Source organism: Haemaphysalis longicornis, unplaced genomic scaffold (genome assembly GCF_048455015.1).
Source record: "Haemaphysalis longicornis isolate Haplotype H1 unplaced genomic scaffold, Haemaphysalis longicornis Haplotype H1 scaffold_7, whole genome shotgun sequence".
Classification (NCBI taxonomy): Eukaryota; Metazoa; Arthropoda; class Arachnida; order Ixodida; family Ixodidae; genus Haemaphysalis; species Haemaphysalis longicornis.
The window spans coordinates 57590411-57612137 of NW_027526422.1; the positions used below are offsets into that span (position 1 = coordinate 57590411).

Consider the following 21727-nt stretch of genomic DNA (forward strand, 5'->3'; position numbering starts at 1 on the left):
TGGCTGTGGCATTCACTGGCTGGAGACATCTTTGGCATGCTGAAGGGTCATCGGGGAGAGTGTGGCGGATTATGAATGCCCTGTGGAGCTCATAAGCCACAAAAGAGTACTTTTTGAGTTGTGCATATTGTGCAGATATTCACCAGTTCGCATAGACCAAGGACATGTGAGCTTAAAGTATGTTCAAATATTTTCATATCTCAAATTGTTTATCAAGGATAGATTACCAGTGCTTCCGCTGTAAAAAAGACATTCTACTTTCGTGGAACGAATCAGACATTGTTCAATATTTTCTCGTGCTCCCTGGGTAAAGCAAGGCATAAATGTATTCTCTGATATTTTTGTACTGTTTATTTTCTTGGCAATAGGGCGAAGATAGACCTTAAACAGTGGTACAAGGAATGCATATGGCCATTTTAATTGTATTTGGACACATTCTTGGAAGTGTATCATCAGAAGGCAACACATTAAAGCTCTTGCACGGGATGAAATCATTGCATTCTACAAGTAAGTACGCACTGCCATTTTTGGGTCTTTCATTGCGCGTTTTTAGGCAGTTTCTTTATAACTAATGGTTTGAAACTTCTTTTCAGTGACAGCTTGGCCTGTGGCTCAAGGTGACAGTAGGAGCTTTTCGGAACACGTTAGCGAAACTTTCCTGGAAGTGCACTTTGAGACGGCCCTGGCAGAAACACCCGGGTCTTAATTTTGGTTGGGTAAGCTGGCATTTTGTTTTTGCGATACTCAATTTCTGGGTCTGTTCGTCCTTATAAAATCTCAGTGTTAAGAAGTTATCGTGAACGCCAATATTTTAGCCATTGTGTTCACATTCCGCCTATTACGGATGCTCCAACAGTGGCCAAAAAAAACACTATTTTGTATTTTAGTTTTGTAAATATTTAGCTTTTACACCTTGAGAGTTGTTGTGATTTGCCAGCACCACGGACACGCCCAACGTGGTTGCTGCTACAACAATACGGTGGCAACTGACGATTTAAATTTCCCGCTTTTAATACGCCCGTAGCACCAAAAATACTCCCAAATACAGGCGTAGCATGAGTAAAGCTTGCATTGGATTTTCACAGGTGGTTAAATAAGGGGTATTTTTTTAAAGGGAATTGTTTAGAGCACAGAAAGTGACGTCTGCAAGAAAATGTGCTATAGTTGCGATTTATAAGAAAATTGTGCAACAGCCTAGTTCAGCATTAGTCAGCTCAACTTCTGCCTCATACCACTATGAACCATGGAGGTAATACATATCGAGAGGGAAATATTTTAGGGGGAACGAACTCTACAAAAAGTTTTGCCACAGTGCGATATTTATGAATTCCTATGACTGGCCATTTATTTCTTTGTGGTAGAAACATCATTTAGCTGTAAGCTATAATAAGCCAGTTTCACTACAGCATTTTAGGGAGCACATTATACAGTACAGAGAACATTTCTTGCAGAGAGAAGATGTGTGAAATATAATGCCGAAAGGTGATTATAGTAATTATTATTTGATTAATAAACGAAACCTCTCAAGGATAAAAAACCTTATATTCAGGAGGATACCGAGGCAGCAAAGTTAGATACTTTCCAGAATCAAGGCAATTTCATTGATTGTCTGTGGTGATATTGTTTAGCGCACTTTCACCTTTAGCAGCACTCCCAGAAAAAACCCAAGAAATCACTGATTTTAAATCAATTACTGTGTTATGAAAGGGACTAAGCAACTCACTCATTTAAAGCAACCATGTAACAACATTTTCTTGTTTCCTTGAAGGTACATGAGGTGAGCAGTAAGTCTTCTCGAGGCACGGTTATTCTGAGAGAAGGGACTGGCGGCATCAATATTGCCCGCAAGAAACACATCACGGATTCGCCGCCTGCATTGTCACTTCAGGATGTGGTCATCCTCTTCTCCGCATATGTCATCTTTTTCATCGTGCAATCATGTTCATATGGTTGTGTGCCTTTGGAGAGTTCTTGGGACTTTTGCGGGGAGTTCTTGGAAATCATGAGAAGTTTGACAGTGGCCTGGTTGCATTTAAGTTGGAGTCTCTGTTGAAATAGTACTTGAAGTGTGCAGCTCTACACTACTTGGGATTTTAAATTATTGGTAGAGGTTAAAGTATCTCTTGAAAGGCATGAAGGAGGTCAGATGAAAGGCATGAAGGGGGTGAAATCAGATGAAGAGGTTTAAGTTACTTTCACATGCAAGTTTCATGTCAACTGAACATTGAAGTCGTGCCTTATTTTTCATCATTGGCACAATGCTCAGGCTGCCTTTGAATCTATAGTGGGTGTTAATGTAATTCATGGCACCGCATTGTAACGTCCTTATTATGCAAGTGTAGCTCATGATATTTTTTTCATGGCAGTGCTGCTGCTGATGCAAAAGTGACAGTGGTTATTTACGCAGATGGCTTCCGCCTTCATTGATAAATTTTAGTACCGGATATGAGCTGACACCCATGACCTAGAAGAATTGAAAATGTGCGTATTTGGCTTGAACAAGTTTTCTTCTTTGAACAAAGCTGCATTTCTTGCTTGGCAGAAGCAAGGCTTTGGTCACAATTACACTGATAGCAAGACGGGAGGGTTTTTATAACACGCAACTGTGAATTTCACCTTAGGTAAAATGTTGAGGCTGGAAAAAATGCTTTCAAGTCTGCTTTGTAAAACTGGTCACCTGTATGATTCAACGCTGGCTTGTATGCTTCTTAAGGATGTCTGACTTGTTGATGATGATGATGGTGGGGTTTAACGCGCCGACGCAACGCAGGCGATGAGGCGCGCCGTAGTGGAGGGCTCCGGATTAATTTAGACCACCTGGGGATCTTTTACGTGCGCCGAAATCTCGTACACACGGGCGTTTTTGCTTTTCGCCTCCATCAGAAAAGCGGCCGCCGCGGCCGGGAATCGAACCCGCGACCATGTCTGACTTGTTCCCGCTTGAATTGATGACGTATATAATTAGTCTGCTTGTTAAATTTTAATATGTGTAACATACTTCCAGCTACCTGGTTTGCAAAATTATATAAGATTCACGCTGGCTTTTGTGAGATTTTTTGGGATGAAATATTTTAAACAACTACAAATTGTTTGGGCAAGTAACGTGCCTTAAGTCAAAGGCCTTTTCAGGACGCTCATAAAGTCTATTTTGCCTACAAATAGCTTGATGTTACACTTACGTCTGGTGTCAGGAAACTACTATCTTTAATATTCATGTTTTAATGGTGGCATACTGCCACATGTGACCTCTCGTGTCAAAATGTTTTATAGTTAATCTTGGCTCGAGCGTTGTTTTCCTAAACTCTTGCACTGCACTGTTGTAGGTTTGTGATAATACAACCATGTATGGCTTGTTTTTAGGCCTTTCCCTACAATTTAATAGCCAACTGCATTTTCCCAAACAGTTATGCGTAAACATAGTATGGCAAGCGGAATGAGTCATTCCGCCTTTGAATTACCTTGGTTTATCTGATAAGACAGCATATTTGATGCTCACTGTTGTATAATGTCTGTGTCAGTGCCGCGGTAGACGCACACGTTAATTTATTTGTGAAGCAGTTGCCCCTAATACCGTCTTTATAAACCATGTTTTTGAGTAAAGGTGAATATGTGAAAATGCCACTTGGAGCCTAGTGTTATCGTTATGGTATTTATTCCTTGTACGTTTGTCATTTCCTGTGTCATTTAAAATAGACAGCTATTCAAATCTGAAATGTATGCATACTAACACCCAATAAAGTTGTATAGTATATTGAAAAGCAGTGTATGAGTCATAATAGTTGGTTTCGTGCGTATTTTATTGCAAGTATATTGTTTCTTTTACATGCAGCTGAAAGTCAGAACAGGATTCTGCGGGTGAAGCCAAAGACTGTGCCGCTCTAGGTGCCTCAGACCAACTTTTATATAGAACTGTGCTCCGATAGGCAACTGTTGGGAACTGTCAGGGACCACACTGCTGCGGTGGTTTCTGCTTTCCAATTGTTGGTATCACTGCGGGTCATATATCAAGGCTGTGTTAAAATGGTGGTTGCGGTTTCCTGCTGATACCAATGCATCCGCTAGCCTGGCATATGACCTCGGTGTATACCGACAGGAAAGCAGAAATATTGGAAAAGTGGAGTCCCATAGACAGCTTCCCAATGCCTATAGGAACACAGTTTCATATAAACAGCTGGCCTGAAGGTACCTGGAACGGCGCACCGGATAAATTCCATAATCATTTTACATGGATCAATGTTCCAGTAACCTAAACTACCATTTTATTTGGAACAGTGATCCGCATACTTTTATTTGGAACACCGATCCACATAATTTAGTTGCAAAAATATGTGGGGCACTGTTCCACATAATTTTCAGGATATGTGGAACACGGTTCCAAATATATAACTGGAACTTTTTTGCAAAAAAGTTCCAGTTACTAAGTGGATCTTACGTGGAACCAGATTAAGAGTGGGCGGTGAGAAAATCTCGCACCACATGCAGCGCGGATTCTGTCGTCACGAAGGGCTGGATACCTGTTTACAGCTGCAGGTGCAATGGACATAGCGATGTCCATTCCCGTTTTTGCCAACGCCCACAAAAAGCCACAAGAACCACGGCCCTACACACGGTTTCACTACACATGCGCCACGTCATTGCCTCTTGTAACCGCATATCGTTGGGAAGAAACACGCATCTCAGCAGAAGGTTTACTCTGCCTATCGACCGCCTCAATGCCTTAGAGATTGTCGCTACTTCTTTCAGCTACTCTGACATTGAGTACCCGCGCATTCGTGGATTTGCGTGGGCTGGCATCAAATGCACGTCTGTCAACTGACCTGTATCCAAAGCCACAGAACACCCGCGCCCCGCCCCGCAATTTTTCATATTCTTTTGTCCCACGGCATTTGAACTTTAGTACGATCGACCGAGTTACTGTTGCCGTCGCTGGCAATTAAAAAAAAACACTTAAAATATGTCGACTAAAGATTTAAAAGTTGCATTTTGCACTAATTAAATTACGTTCTCACGAAAATAATGCGACAATCAACTCAAAATGGCGAGCGAATGTTGGCAGGTGATCACAGAAGGTGTATTGGCTAATTTAGGCGCAGCTTACTTCCACGTAAGCGCAGCTTACGTGGAAGTTGACTACCAAACTTATCTGAGCGGAAAATACACCTTTCGTGTTGACATTATCGTTATCGTTGTTTGTTGTTGTTGAAAAACATTCATTTGTGTTGCAACGCCGCACTCGAGACGTTATGGTGGCTCACATTCAGCTTGTTGTCAAATTTTCAACGTCTGCGGATACGACGACGATAACAAGGACTGTTTCTTTTTGCCTATCGAGTGATCAACCGAGCAAACTGCACCGAGACGTCCCAACAAAACGGGAAGAACAACTGCGCTGTAAAACCCTTGAGTTCTCCTTTAACACGCATCTAAAAATGATAAAACAGTTGTTCTTTTATTGTTTGTGTTTTTTTATTTGGCCTGCAGCAGAGATGCATCTATTGCGGACGCCAATGCAGCGACCTTGTACGCAGCCGCGGCACAACGGCTTTGCAACCACAGCAGACAGCTCACGAACAGGGCCTACCTTTAGCAAGATGTGCAAGATAGGTGGAAAAGCGAAAGCGGCGAGCGTTCCTCCGGTGTAGTAGATGCCGTTCCCAGAGCCCCGGTAGAGTCGGAAGTTCTGGCCGATGATGACGTCGCTTGTCGGTACCACAATGCCGTTGCCGATGCCTAACAGACAACGAACGTGGAAACAAAAATTATTCGTCAATTCATCCTTCGGACCCTGGAGTACAGTTTACGGTCAACGTCCTGTTTTGTTTCTGGTACACACCTGTAGACAAGATAACGCACTGCAGTCGAGCTATCGAGTGTGGTTTCAGAAGAGCGGACGAATCTCACGCAGCGAAATCAGCATGCTGACACCTCCCTTCCCCCCCCCCAACCTTATGCCTCCCCGTACGCACGCACTACGGTGGGAGGAAATCAAATATGTCGTGGTTCGAGTCATAACAAAAGAAAAGCCCTTTGGCAGCGCATGTCGAGAAAGAGCCCGACGTTTGTCTCTACATCTAAACCACGGCCGATCTCGGGTCACTAAGGGCTTTTACGGAGACCTTTTTTTTTTTAAGCGAAAGCTTTCTTATTGGGACAATGGTGTCCTGTCACAACACGAATGCATTTCTCCATTGGCCGGCTGATCGACGGAAAAGCTCTTTTAGGACCTCTGGACATAGGGCGAGCGCGTGAAACGGGGCTTCCATTTCGTCGAAACGATTACTTGAAAATCGCTACAAGGAAATGGTTCCAGATGAGATAATACAAGCATAGGTCATGAAGAAGGTATCGGTATACATTTAGAGCGTTCGCAGATGCGTTTACTTAGTGCGCGAAAAAATGGTCGCACGGGTTCTTTCTTCGTTTGCCATTTGGGTCTTTGAAGGTTTGGCCATCGACTGGACGCAGTCTCAGCGAAGCTTGGACGCACTTTAGCTTTCGCGCTTCTCTCAACTTTCTTTACGAAGGGATGGTAAATTTTTAGTCGTGGATTAGTAGCGCTGTTGCCTGGCTATCTAAGGGTAAAATCCGAGCTACTCGCAAGATGGCCGCCGCTGAGAACTGTTAATTTTTTTAGGAAGTGGGAGGTGGGAGTCGGGGGGGTGGGGGGGGGGGGGGAGGTGACACACCGATTTTATTTTATCCGTCGGCTGACACGGGACAAGTTTCGCCAAAAATTTGCTCAACTTACCGGCGCAGATCCCCAGAAGCAGAAAGACTGCCGTCATATCTCCTGCGAAGGCGCAGCCAATGGCGCTCACGCTGCATACCGCTGTGCCTGCTATCGACAGTGCCATCAGCGGCACGCACTTTGTGAGCGCGCCAATGACGGGACCTGCGAATGAACGATATCAGAAGTTTCATTACCTAACCGACTAGGGGCAGTGGGGGGCCCACCTGGCCAGCCCCGACCCTGAAGACCAACTCTGGCTGAGGACCAATAAAAATAGTATAGCGCTGCTGTTGTCACAGCGCATTTTTAAGTGCAGAGCGCCTTATGGGCTCGCCTTGTCGTCGTAGCTCGCTAACGGTCGATGTCAAGCAACTGCCGGAATCAGGCGGCGCAGCGAGATAACGGACCCAAGTAGAGCCTGGTGTACCGTCGTCAGGGAAGTCACGCGGAGGCTTCGAAAACCACGTGGTTTAAATATGCATAGCCGTTCGAACCTCGTTAAACGCTGGCGCTTGTCATAATCTCCTCGTTGTTTAGCGCAAAGAAAACTGCAGGTACATTTCAGTCAAAATCTGTGTATATAACCGGCAGCCTCCCTGTCCGTTTAGTTAGGAACACTCGTTGGGTTAGTTTTTGCGATACTAAGCAAAAAAAGCAGCCGCGCAGGAAAAAGAAAATGGCGCATTCGAAATGACGCAGAAAGGCTTCAGCTGCGCATGACAAAAATGACGCGTTCGAAATGATGCAAAACAGCTACAGCATACGAAATCAAAGCAAGCACAAAAAGAACAGAACTCCCGCTGGCGCAGTTTCAGACAGGGGGCACGCGAGCGCTGCGAAGGCAGGAAATTTGAATTGTATATTCACGAAGAGAGGAGTGAGACATGGCGGCGAATAGCGTTATGGGTGGTAGAAGTTTCAAGCGCTACTTACGATGATTCAAAACAACTAGCCCAACTGTCAACTTTATTAAATGGCACTACAGCCCATTATGGCGAATCACTGTTCTGCACTTCTGATAGCTTTGAAATTGAATGGAACGGCTTTAATTTTTGCCCTAATCGCATGCTGGGACTCGTCATTCACCAATTCGCACATTTGGTCACGATGATTGGCCATCCTGTAGTTTTGTGCTGAGGCGCACCTGCGGCGATTTTTAAGAGTGTGGCGCTGATTCTAGCTACAAATCCCTTGCTTTCCACCTTTTGCTACTACTCTTCAAATTTTAGGTGTGATCTGCTGGCCCACGTGCCATCAGATGTCGAAGAAAGCCGCTTTTCGCAGTTTTTGTTTCGACCGAAGCCGCAGAAAAATTCAACAACCACTTTTAAAAACAGACCAAGTGAATAAAATGAAATTATTTTGAAAAATGGCACAATTTTATGTCGTTCCACCAGTTTAATGGCCATAGAAAGAGCCAACTTTATGCTATTGACGACTAAGCTTTTACACCGGTTTAAGCAGCTCAGAAACTAAAGCATTTAGTGAAATCTCTTTAAAGGGTAAACAATGCCACATGAACATAAATGTATCATCCGTGGCAGTAGCGGTTGTCTATCAACCGAAAATTCTAAAAGCGTGAGAACAAAAATCACCTCCTCATGCACTTTCCCGCGCTAAGATTTCTGACGTCGCAAATCGCGAATGGTGAAACGCTACTGGCGGAGCTTTTCCAATCGTTTTTGAGGAATAAATAGACAATGAGGGGCCGACATTTTACCGTAATTATATTGTAATACAGTGTTTCGAACCTCATAAGATTTCCTCATCATCTGTACTTTATCATCAGTACTAATTCTTGACTCCTGTCATCATCATCGCCTCTACATATTCATCATCACCGCGTAAGGCTCTTCATTCGCCAGAGCGTCTGAATTTACGGTCGACCCAACCGTTCTCTCTAAATATGCATGCGGAAACTTCCACATATCCCTCTTTAAGACATAAATTCAGCCTCTTGATAATTCCTTCTTTAACAGACTCACTCTCTACGCCTGGCGGTAAACTTTGTTTCCGTTTATCTTTCGGTCAGATGTTTCACCTTGTTGGACGTTCACACAAAGTGGTTCTGAGTGCAACTCGCCTAAAAGCCATGCGAGGCTGATGCTGACGCTAAGCGTCCAGCTCGTCTGTTCGCGGTTGACTCCGAAGGTGTCCACCAGTGCCACGTAGATGACTCCCGAGGAGCGGCGAACCAGGCTGCTCCACAGCAGGTTCCACGAGCAGGCCACCGCCACCAGCCAGGAGCGGGAACTGTCCGGTCCCGAGGCCGGCAGGCCTCGACAGCATGGCATGCTGCGCTGCAACTCCTTCGTGACGACGTCAGCGGGCACTCAGCTTCCTGGCCCGCCGATGGGTGTCATTGCGGCTGCGCATTGCAAAACATCCGTCAGGCTTTAAAAAAAGGGACCCTCGGCTATCTCGCGTGTGCGAACATAATTAAGAAAGAGAGATAATCAACTTTTATTGAGCCCAATAAAGGTATTGGCTAGTGCACCCAGGCACTGGACGGGGTGGAACCCTCGTCTTGCGTCCCATAGGCGTCTATAGGCTGGGCGTTAATACTCCCTAATGGACTTTGGATTAAAAAACGGACATCTTGCGCCTCGTCAAACAGCATTTGAAAGAAAAAAGGCCTCAAATCTCCCGAGCACAGCATTAAAAAGATGTTGATCGGGTGGAGAAATCACCGGCATACCTTGCAAGGCTAGCTCCACCCATTATTTACCATCAACTACAACAACGACGACGAGAACTTCGCAGGTCTCCTCGACTGGTAAATTTTTTTACCTACACCGCACATGCATAGTGCCATCGGCAAGCGACTTTTCTAAAAAGGAGGAAACGATTGACCATTTCGGGCATAATTTCCTCGACTTCAAGAACTGTCTCAGAACCTCGTTCGAGTGCGAATACTGCGTTCCGGAAGCATTCCTCGGCCCAGGTACGAATGCTCTAGAACCTTCTAAATCGAAGCTTCCTACGCCTCACTGGTGGCGTATGTCGCGTTGAAAACGCACGGCAGGAAAGCCAACTTTCGCAGACGATGGTGCTGATGATCGTGGGTGAAATGAAAGAAAAAAACGCTTCCCGTTGTTGGAGTCGAACCTCGGTCCCTCACGTTATGAAAGCGAAGTCTACAGTATTGCACCATTCTGTCACGGCCAAAGGAGTCTGAATTTGCAGAGGGGCGCGTGGACGTGCAAAATTAGAAAAATCATGCACCTCTCCGTCTGATCACGACGGTTGCTGGAACACAAAGCTTTTTTCGCGCGAAATCAAATGGCGAAGGGTCAAAGCCGCGGCGATCTAAAGTGCGAACAAACTGCATGCAAGGCTCAAAGTGTCAAAGTACAAACTAAAATGAAAACCCAGGAATGCGCCACGAGAACGCTTCGCGTTAACCACGGTCGTCATTAGGCGGAGTGGTGCATGGTTTTATTAAATACGTTCATAAGATCTCAGGTATTCCTACCGAGCGGTAAACACCCATCCCCTTTAAAGTCGGCCTCACTGCTGCTTAAATATGCATTGCAGGGAAGCAGTGGCGTAGGGAGGGGGACTTCTGGGGCTTCAGCACGCACCCCCTCCCCAAATTTGGTCGCGCTGTCACGCGCGGCGACCAAGGCAACCACCTGCGACGGAAAGCATCCTGGGATTTTCTCTATAGAACCCCAGAAATCCTGCCCGGAATGCGCGCCTACTCTCCCTTGGTGACCTGTTATGAAGGCCTCCTATGAAGGCATCCCATGCGATGATGGCCTTCTATGCGAGGCCTTCATCCACGAGGTTGTTCTGCGAACGCGCGCTCCGCGACGGTATACGGAGAGTTGCTGCAGGACAAAGGGAGATTCACAGGCCTAACCGCGGGCATGGCTGCTTCAGTACCTCCACGCAACCAGGGCCGCCGCCGGAAACCAGTGCACTAAAGACTCCGGACTTCGTCTAACCCCCCCCACCCCCTTTATACATCGCGCGAATTTACCTGCGCATTTGCTGCTGCTGTTCGGCAAAACGATGTATTGCCACAGCGACAAAAAAAAGGTCGTCTTGCCGCACGTGCGGCTCAGCTGCAGCGAATATTGTGTTGCCAGTGACACTTTTGCCTTGATGAAAGTATAACCCTGTCGCGTCTTCCCCCACTAGTGTAACTTTTGACGTATTTGTGTGTGTGTGTGTGTGTGTGTGTGTGTGTGTGTGTGTGTGTGTGTGTGTGTGTGTGTGTGTGTGTGTGTGTGTGTGTGTGTGTGTGTGTGTGTGTGTGTGTGTGTGTGTGTGTGTGTGTGTGTGTGTGTGTGTGTGTGTGTGTGTGTGTGTGTGTGTGTGTGTGTGTGTGTGTGTGTGTGTGTGTGTGTGTGTGTGTGTGTGTGTGTGTGTGTGTGTGTGTGTGTGTGTGTGTGTGTGTGTGTGTGTGTGTGTGTGTGTGTGTGTGTGTGTGTGTGTGTGTGTGTGTGTGTGTGTGTGTGTGTGTGTGTGTGTGTGTGTGTGTGTGTGTGTGTGTGTGTGTGTGTGTGTGTGTGTGTGTGTGTGTGTGTGTGTGTGTGTGTGTGTGTGTGTGTGTGTGTGTGTGTGTGTGTGTGTGTGTGTGTGTGTGTGTGTGTGTGTGTGTGTGTGTGTGTGTGTGTGTGTGTGTGTGTGTGTGTGTGTTTGTGTGTGTGTGTGTGTGACTAATTTTGGCGCAATTATCCGCAGTACCCGACGGTTGACAAGCTGCTCCTACGCAATATATTGGCTTAAAACACAGGCGTTTAAGATTTGTCCCTAACCGTCGCATGTGTGCAAAAATGAAGAAAAAAAACTCTTCTATGACAAATCGGCAATAAAGTAAAACATCCATCCACAAGTTGTTTCTTTTGTGTTTTTAGCGTTTCTAATGTTCGTTCCGTGCTTTGTTAGTTTTAGGTGAATTAGTTCTTTACTTCCATGTTTCTTGCTTCCACGTTTATTAAGCATATATGTTTATGTTTGTTATACATTCCAATATTTCTTCAAGTGATATTGGCTCCTGTGTAGACAAAACAGAAAATTACAAGCAGTAATAGCAAAGTAAAGCTGTAGACTGGGATAGCTGGTAATTCATAGTGATCAAATGTAGCGCAGCAGAAACACACGGGACGGAAAGAATACACACGGACGAGTGCTCACTTCCAACTGATTGTTCCAACTGAAAGGAACGACTGTGTTAGCAAACCGTCGGTTGCGTTATCTGACCGTGAACTACATTTCCTGCAATGTGATGCCATACGCGACAGGCCACTGTGATTGTCAAAATGTTTGGCGCGTGTTGGGTGTACTCGCTCTTTCTTTATCAGTATTTTTGTTTTTGTTGTTTTGTTTTTTCCTCTTTTTGTTGTTCCTGCTAAGGTTAAGCATATATATTTGCTGTCATGTGAATAAAGAATCAGTTGGAAGTGAGCGCTCGCCCGTGTGCATTCTTTCCGTACCGTGTGTTTCTGCTGCGCTACATTTGCTGAGTGATAGCAAGTCTGCCAGAATTCTCGGAGCATTAGGATGATTTTGTTTATGAAATATTTTTTTCTTGTTCTTGGCAGGTAATGGCTGTGTATTTCCGGTGAATAGATAATATTTTCAGTAATAGTTATGTGTATTACGAGTTAATAGTTATGTATGTGTTATAAATATTTTAATTCCTTAAAGAAAATCATATGGGGGAGGTCGAGGTGCAATCTCGGCAACCACCCCGAGCAAAAATTCATGCTACGCCCCCTGAGGGGAGGCATCTTTCGGAAAAATATAAGCCAACTGATATGGGATGGCGTATGCGGCAAAAGTGGTACTAATGAAGTGCTACAGATGGACGGGCGGATTTACTCGTTGAGTTTACAAAGAAATGCTGAAGCATTTAAAATGTGAGTGACCTATCTTACAAGGTAACCCCGCACGGCAGGAAGACGGAGCATGGAGCGCGGAGCTTCTATTCATTCTCGGGCCAATCCCACAATGGATTGTGTGTCCTGCATTGTACGCAGAGAGTGAGAGAAAGAATTAGCGTTTAGCATTCTTGATGCCATACGGTCGCCCCAAATGAGTCGGCAGCCGACTAACCCGCACCTGTTCCTATCCAGTCACCGTGCCAGTGGGACGTCGTTGATTGTGGCGATTCCGGTTTCAGGGCCCCTGGAATCTGCGTTCAATACCCCATACTTGCGAGTGCTTTTATTTGTAAGATCTTCCATAAAAATGTCCACGCAGGCACCCACGCACTCGCTAAAATTTGACGAGAGGCTGGGTACTACTGGAGTTATTTTATTCCTAAAAGAAGGCATAATATTGAAAAAGTACAACCTTAAGCCAAGTTCTCACAAACAAGTCAGAGCCTGCTAAAAACCAGTCCACACCTGCAAAGGTATTCACGCAATACCTGCTACAGCCGTACGCTCAATTCAACCAGGCGAAAAAGTATTTCACACAATGGAATTCTATACACCATTGTTCAACTATAGCGCATTCGGTGAAACCACAATGAGTCAGGGCGTTTGTGCATTTTGCTGTAATCCAAATACGCTTTTTGCCCCAAGAGTCACGCTCCTCCCTTATCTGGGTATTGGACGTCCTCCAAAACTTAGTACAGCGTGGGGGCAAAGAAAAAGCAGGGTCAAAATAAGCTTATATCAGTAATGCAAACGGAAAAACGCCTTATTGCTTTTAACGTGAATGCGTTTGCGAATACCACTGCCAACGACGTACGTTCTTATCGAAAACGGCTGCAGGGGCGTTTGTTAGATAACTGGGCGTGCGCTCAGGCCCGTAAGCTAGCTCGTGGAAATGTCCAGATCGAGGAATCATCCCAAACACGCAGGAAGTGCGTCGTCACGCCAGGATATTGCGCAGCTTTCCATCGGGATTTCGCCATTTACGGGCAACAGAATCACTGCACAGATTCAACCAGCCTCGTGGCGGTTTTGCTCGGGGTGGTGTTTCAGAGGTTGGAGTAGATGCCCCATCACACTCAGAGTTTTATTTTATCGTAGAGGGTGAAGCATGACAAAAAATAGTGCGAGCATGAAGCTCCGAAGAACGCAAATCAATTAATTAACCTTCATATTATCCCCATTATCGAAGTCAAGTACCGCAACCACTTCGTCTACTTCCTCAGCATCATTGCGTGTGACTGCTCTCGTTGAGATGTGTGTGGATATGTATGTATGTATGTATGTATGTATGTATGTATGTATGTATGTATGTATGTATGTATGTATACATATATATATATACATTAATAATAAATGGTTACGCTAGTAGAGGTTAAATAGTAAAAAGGGGTGCAATAAAAAACATAACTTTACTTCGAAAACATAACATAAAGGACGGTCCCTGTCCGAAACGTCGATGTAAAGTTATGTTTTCGAAGTAAAGTTGTTTTCCCTTTTTACGATATATATATATATAGATATATATATATATACATATATATATATATGTATGTATATATATATATATATATATATATATATATATATATATATATATATATATATATATATATATATATGTATATATATATATATATATATATATATATATATATATATATATATATATATATATATATATCTACATATATATATATATATATATATATATATATATATATATATATATATATATATATATAAGCAATAAACTACTTCCTTCCATTGGAAAAACACAGGGTACTTCACGTACGAATTACAGGAATTACAACAACAGCTTCCCACCCTGTCTTTTTTCAATGGAAGAAAGTTGTTTATTGCTTTGCTTTTTAGAAAAGAGTTTGTCGCCCGCGGTACCGCATCTCCTGTTGCTATGAAACGCCGCGTTTTGTTCTTTTCTTTCTTTTCTTTGCTGTGGAGAGATTTTGAGGAGCACAACGTTACGAAAGTTTGTACGCACCTCCACCAATGTTCTTAACAAGGGTGCACTGTAGCACACCTTCCGCATAAGCATGCGTGCTTGTAGGTTGTATGTTACTCAGATGAAGACTGGTCCTCCAGCCGAAACGTCAGTGAACCACTGTTCTTGTTTTTAATCGTGAGTCAACAATTTTCTCAACTATACATACATACATACATACATACATACATACATACATACATACATACATACATACATACATACATACATACATACATACATACATACATACAATGCCAGCGCATTACCTCGGGCGTTTAGAAATATTGGCGGAGGAGTACACAGTTCACGGGTAGTTGGTCATGCATCCTTAAAGGGGGGTGTTACAGCGCCCTAACCCAGGGAACAGGAGCAGCATACAATCAGCGCATTGCCCTGTCTTTCTACTTTGTGCTGTCGACTTAGTGCGCTATGACATCCCCTTTAACAGTACGCAGTTCTGCATACATACGCATTATGTGATGCACCCGTTTCTCTTCAGAAAGAAAATGACCGAAACTTTTTTTTTAATTTTGCACCGCACTGTCACAAGAGGCATCAGCCGAACTGAAATTTGGGAGAGCCTTTCTAGGTGTCCACTCGTTGCCAGACTAGTCGCTGTCTATGTGCGTAGCCTCGTCAACTGGAACACATCCAAGCGGTGATTCAATTCCTTCGGCCGCGATGCAAAATTCCCGGAGATATGTGGGGTCATTAGAGCGATGATTATCAGACTGTCTCGGTATACGCCCTTCGTAAAGAGTTCACCCTTGACAAGAAAGCGGAAATTGGGCTTCCCTACTGCCCTGATAGTGGGATGACCCTGTTTCGTATACCATTAAATAACGGTCCAGAAGGTATCTCAATATCGCGATGTAGTGTGTGGAAGACAATTCCAACGACACAATGCCGCCACTAGCACGAAGATTAAAAAATGAAAATGAAACATTAAGGGGAGCATTCCCGAATCGTGTTTTTCTCATCTCAGTACATGCGACCCAGTTCTACAATGGAACACAGTCTAGCTGTCTCTTCACACAATAAAATATGTTCATAGAAAGAATACCCCCCCCCCTTCCCCAAACCCGAAATGTTTCTATGTAATCACAACCGCAGGACAAAATACGTAGTTTAACCGCATGGCACGTCATTATAATTCTTCCCCAACGCAAAAAACTGGAATTCCTTCGTCTACACAGATCCACACAGATGTTAATAATAGCCCCCAGTAACAAGACGACATACCATTCCATCGTTAGCCATGCTAAAATCCGAACGGACAAAGAAAGAAACTAAGCGCGCCAAACGTCACTGTTACAGCTTATGGAAATAAAGCGGGTCATGCGGCGGAGGTAGCTGTGTAAGGAAATTTAAGACTTGTGCACGCTCTGAACGAACTTAAAGCAACGCAGCTTCAGAGGGGAGCTCTCGATTCTCACATCATCGGTCCTTCTGCTCATACAAGATATATGCACCAGCATTTCAACTTCACAAAGGCTATAACCACTCCAGTTTCCTTGTCATGACTTCGTTAAAAAAAAGAAGTACTACAGGGAATTTTTAAAGCACGGATTATACCGGTTTTAGGGTTTGCAGGGCAAAGGTCATAGCTGTACTTTATTTTGCACATATACGACAAACTTGTACAAGATGTTGTGGTTCAACAAAATATCTTTTTGCCACATTTACCTTTACCCATACCTCCCCCCCCCCTCCCCAAGAATAAACGAACAAAGCAGCCAACTTCACAACGTTATATAGCTGGGCTCGGCTGGGCTGTGATCCTGTAATGCGTATACGTTTATGCAATACATTGCTAAGCGATTGTTTTTGTTTCTTTTTCGCGCCAGATTACTTCGGATCCGCTTAGCCTTCTTTACGCCATAACAACCCTCAAATACCTCTTGCAACCGCCTGCATTTTAAGCCCCTTCTGGTTTCAGTTTAAAAAAATCTTATGAAACAAAATGTGTTGCTCTTCCTTCTCTTCAACTTCATAAGGGCAAATGTGTCTCTTTTTTTAACCTGTGCTAACTGTTTTTGCACACACATACACACACAACATATTGAAGTTGCGAAATGGTGCGGTTAAATCCATTATACGCCCAAAGGCATTACCAGAGCTACCCCATTCACAAAAAAGCGTTCATGCAACGCTAGTGACATTGCTAAGAAACATAGCTGTTGTGTTCGGGCCCTGTTGCTTGAACAAAGTGCAGATCTTTCGACATCTGGAAATCACTGCCAATCACAAAATGTTGATTACAAGATGAGTTCTCAATTTTATACGTCTCCAGTATGTATACTGTACGAAGATTAAGAAAGTAAATACGAGAAATGGTCAATATTTATGAAAAACATCGTCGACGCACCCAGCTAGTGAGCCCGATAGCATTTTGTAACGCTAAACTCCTTACTTGGGCGTATACAGAAAGATCTGTTATGCCAAACATCCAGCATTGCGTGTAGTCTGCAGTGTTCAGTAGCGTTTAATGCAGATAACGCAATGCATGAAGGTTAACAGGATTTAAAATCGGCGCCAAGTTCAGTTTGGGCTGATGTAAGCTGCTTGTTTGACGTGTAGCGCCTTCTATTACATACACTGCGCACTATGTTCGAGTGACCGTACTGCCGTACTGTACCCTTCCGCCATGCCGATGACTGCGCATGCCTGGTGAACCGCAGAGGCAACACAACGAATCTGCACGATAATAAACACCGTATAGCCGTTACAGTAATTAACGAGTGTACTTTGGAAGCAGCTTACGTTCAAACATACCGCAAAAAGTGACCTTTTAATCAGCGTATAGGCGAAACTGCTTGCGTATATGAAAGAGGCCTCCGTGAAACACTATAAGGCTATTTAAAAATAAATTATCTAGTTTACGCTGGTGCATTTCCTGCAGGCTTCCCTGGGTCCGCCCTACATGCACTGTCCTTCGTTAAATTAAGAATTAACTGTGCGAGGGCCTTTATGAGTACTTATTTGCACTATATCCTCAATTTTGATTTCGCCCCCATTGCAGGAATATTTTACAGAAATATTTTACAGGAATTTCTTGCAGAAATGTTTTACAAAAAGCGCGGCAGATAGGCAAACATTTTGCACTTCCTTCTAGCTATTTTGTTATTAGAAATAGAGATTATTTATCCAAGCAAATTTCAAGAAACGAGAAAATGTAAAATAAAAGTAACGACAATGATAATCATAGTAAGTAAAAATTAACGAACGAAATCAAAAGGTGTGCCTATCTTATACACTCCCGTCACAAGATGAAGACAAAATTAAAAAAAAAAGTAGGAAAGGCAGACCGAAACACGAAAAACTCGCAATAGAAACCAACTGTGTAATTCCCTCTATTTGAACAAAGGTGAAAGGTGAACAAAAATTAGTTAACACTTTTAGTCGTTACAATAGGGTAAATGGCGATGATTGGTCGAAGGGAAAAAAGCGCGAAATGAAGAGAAGCAGCGTATGCGAATACATACGCACATAGAGAGTTTCCGAAAAATTTGCACACTCCTTCATGTAAAAAAAAAAAAAACGGGAGTTGTTCAACGTTCGATACTGCTTCTAATACTTACACACCCAATGCGTACCAGAGAAGACAGATGAGTTACCTGGACTGCTGAGCACGAGGACTCGGGTTCGGTTCCCGGCCGCGGCATCCTTTTTCTGATGGAGGCGAAAAGCAAAAACGCCCGTGTGTGCGAGATTTTGGTGGACGTTAAAGATCCCTAGGTGTTTAAAATTAATCCGGAGCCCTCCACTACGGCGCGCCTAGTCGCCTTCGTTGCGTCGGCGCGTTAAACCTTACAATAATAATAATAAAAAATAGTTACGTGGATGCATGCCTTTTGTATTCGATTATCCCGGATTAACGAAGAACAGAAGTTCACCGCTGGCAGCCTACACTCAATAAGTCCTTCTTCCCTGGTGTTTAGAGTCAAATGAAGAGAGCGAAACCAAGGCCTAACACTGAAGATAGCGGTTGCACGACCTCCGCCTTATCGCAGCGGATGTCACGGCGCGCAGAGCGTCACAGCGTACGCGGAGCATAGCTCCTAGATATAGGTCAGACATCCACTCTTCCGGTGCATGTTCCTGCCCTTTGGAAATACGCATTGTGTCGCGTCATGAATGTCTATAAAAGGGAGCCTGGGGGAAGTCCAAGGAGTGGACGGAACAAAGCTCGTTTGGTGGTAATTTGCGACTGGGTATACCTTTTTAGCTGATTAGCTGAATGAAACTTTGGAAGGGCTACTGTTTCGTTCTAGGGTCAAACATGAAGCTGTTCGTTTCTCTCCCGCGTCCTAGGCATCTTACCGCCTGTGTAACACACCAATGCAAAGCGCTAGACCACGGAGGACAACAGTCAGGTCACATTGGTCTGTGAGACGTCCTAGTCTATATCCCCCCTCCCCTCCCTTACCGTGCACGCATGACTGGCAACTGATGATGTGCGCGTGCTTAGACGTGAAGGACACCGGGTGAAATGCCACGCCCGAAGCCCTTCATTTACGACGAAAAAAACACCGGCAAAAATGTCACACTAGGAGCCCTTGAAGAAAGAAACGCAAAACGCTGGCTCTTCGGTACAAAAAAATTTCGGACTACACCGATTTATCCACGGACACTTTACGTAGAAGCCGAGGCATATATAGCTTCGCTGTAGAAGGTGTGTTGTGAAGTGGGGGAGTGAGTGAGTGGGTTGGGGGCATCAATTTCGCTTAATTGCCAGACCTTGGGTATGAATAAAAATCATGCGCGCTCCGAAGCGGTTAAACAATTTGAGGTGTTCAACGCGCGCCGACGTCTCGTGCATTGGGATGTTTTAGGGGCGAACCCCTTAGGGGTACGGCCTATTGGCGTCTCCTGTCATCGTCGTAATCGTTGTCTCATGTAGTAACAGCACTAAAACACCGGGACGCTAGTTTACGCCTCGCGCTAGAGAGCTTCGTGCTTCAAAGTCCAGAGACTTTTACAGCAAAGCTGCGTACCTCTACCCCAAACGGTTTTATATCCGTTGGTAAGAACGCCAAGGTGCACTTATAGACTGCATGCTTCGCTCCTCCTCAGGTTTCACGTTAGTGGAGATGGCCCGGGATTTTCTTTTCTTTTTTTTTTTTTTTTTTTTTCACCTCCATCAGACGAAAAGCCAGCGCGTCCGAGATCGAACCTAGGTGTTCGTGTACAGCAGCACAACGCCTTATGCAGAGCAGAGGAGGAGACGTCAGTTTATCGATGTTCAAGTTCCTCATTCAGTCTCTATAGGCGCGTCATTATGCATGCATTTAGGCATTATATACGCTTGGACGATAATACAGACAGGGAAACCAAACAAACTTTTAACAGCGCGGGAAGGGGAGGGGTGACTATATTCAATAGAATAATATGCACTAGGGGATTTGATAAGTTGCAACCAGAATAAAAATGCCGAAAGCACTTTATACTTACAACTTATAACTTACAACTTAACGGTAATTTGTCGCCTTTCCCGTAAATAATGCACACATCGCCACATTATGCGTCAGTTATCCTGTAACGCTCCAATTGGTGTTCATCGATATCACGATAAAATGTTTTCCTTGTGCTACGTAGTTGACCAAAGGGTCACCACTCTCTTTGCTACGCGGTTGCGTCTCAACGCCGCGCTCATTTTTTCCACGAACACACATTCAAGAAAATGCTGGCAATGAAGCCGAAAAAGTATTACTGTGAGGCAGCAATTCAACGAAGCTGTGACGAAATCTATCGTAACCGGTACACATGAATAACCTATGAGGATTACTTCCGTCAAACTTGCTTTTCCCGCTTCTTCCCCCCTTCTCCTACCTCAGAATTTCTTTGCAACGCGACGCTGACCTTGAACGAATGCGGGCTCACCGTATGCCGCTCGGCGGGTCGAAAGTGATTCGTCACAACGACGCATTTGGTGACTTCACAGGTCCGTGATCTTCAGTAGCTTAAACACACACGCGCACACATCCGCCGTACCACATCTCCAGTAGCGGCCGCTAAACGCCCGCCCTCCTGGGACCGCTGAATAGCGCAGTCTAAAAGCGTCTCGACTTCACGGACTCCCAAGCAAGCGCTCGCGAAATCCGCGCACGTCTGATTACGAAACAGATGCTGACGGAGGGGTGAGGAGGGGGGGGGGGGGGGGGGGGATCTCCGTGCCAGTGATGAAACGTAACTTCTCACGCGCATTGCGTGGTGAAGTCAGTGAGACTTCGCGGCCGTTCACCGATGCGACCGCGAAGTAGAAGACCCCGCTGGCGCCAGTTATTCACGTCCGGTGTGCCTCATGTTCGCCTCCCCTCGGTTGTCGGCAAACCAGGAAAGATCGCAGCAGCTGCGCAAAGGAAGTGAAGCCGCGTCCTTGATACCGTCGACAGTGGGAGGGAGAGATAAAGAAAGGCAAGGCGAATCGCCAACCGTGGAGAGTCTGCAGGCGGAAAAAAAAGCTACTTTGCCTGTCATTTCATCATGCCTGCCCGTTTCCTATTGCTGCTCACGCAAGCATGAAAATTGCGAGCTTGGCGACGTTCTCGTGAGCTCTTACTCAGTGCCCGATGGCGTTGTGAATACAGAACAGCGTGCGGATTATATATCGAATGCGGAACTCACGCTTTTTTAACAACCCCTGGTGGGCAGTATAAGCATACGATCTGCTGCACTAACTCGTACGAATGATGACAACTGCAAACGCTGAAGTTTTCGGAACCGAGGTAATTAACAATCATTCAAGAAGCCGTGAACCCTCTCAAGCTATTTTTACATTTTATTTCTTGACAATTAGGCTATAGTAATGAACTTGTTAACCCTTCAGTCTAGCAGATCTTTTTTATCATTGTTGCAAAACAGCCGAGAGCCTCAAAATTTTCCGAATGCCATGGACTAACTTTTGAGCGAGTTTCTTGAAAGCTAGGGAATTTATTACGGTAAACGAAATATATAAATATGAATGCGTGTAGGGAAAGTGTGGCCGCGCTTCGGGGAAACTGAGATGTCGTGATGTCTGTTTCGGAATCGGATAAAATTGTCACAAAAAATGTCCGGCAACGTTTAAAAAATGTTTCAATCACGTCTCAACTAATTTCT

The 21727-nt window shown here is 44.6% G+C and overlaps 1 protein-coding gene across 5 annotated transcripts in view; it reads right to left on the bottom strand.

Annotated features, from left to right (window-relative positions):
* Positions 1 to 21727, bottom strand: part of LOC144145727 (monocarboxylate transporter 12-like) — a 46952-nt gene that overhangs the window by 11195 nt on the left and 14030 nt on the right. Inside the window, exons 1-4 of one of the 5 annotated variants that reach the window (XM_077677427.1) lie at positions 20489 to 20959; positions 8814 to 9098; positions 6749 to 6892; positions 5582 to 5730 (exon numbers count right to left, since the gene is read on the bottom strand). In XM_077677427.1, the coding sequence (XP_077533553.1) occupies positions 5582 to 5730; positions 6749 to 6892; positions 8814 to 9024 (504 nt within the window). In that variant the 5' untranslated portion in view covers positions 9025 to 9098; positions 20489 to 20959. Of the gene's footprint in view, positions 1 to 5581; positions 5731 to 6748; positions 6893 to 8813; positions 9099 to 17264; positions 17284 to 18243; positions 18299 to 20488; positions 20960 to 21727 lie in introns of those variants that run through there. The other 4 variants (XM_077677426.1, XM_077677428.1, XM_077677429.1 and 1 more) reach the window with 4 other exon arrangements.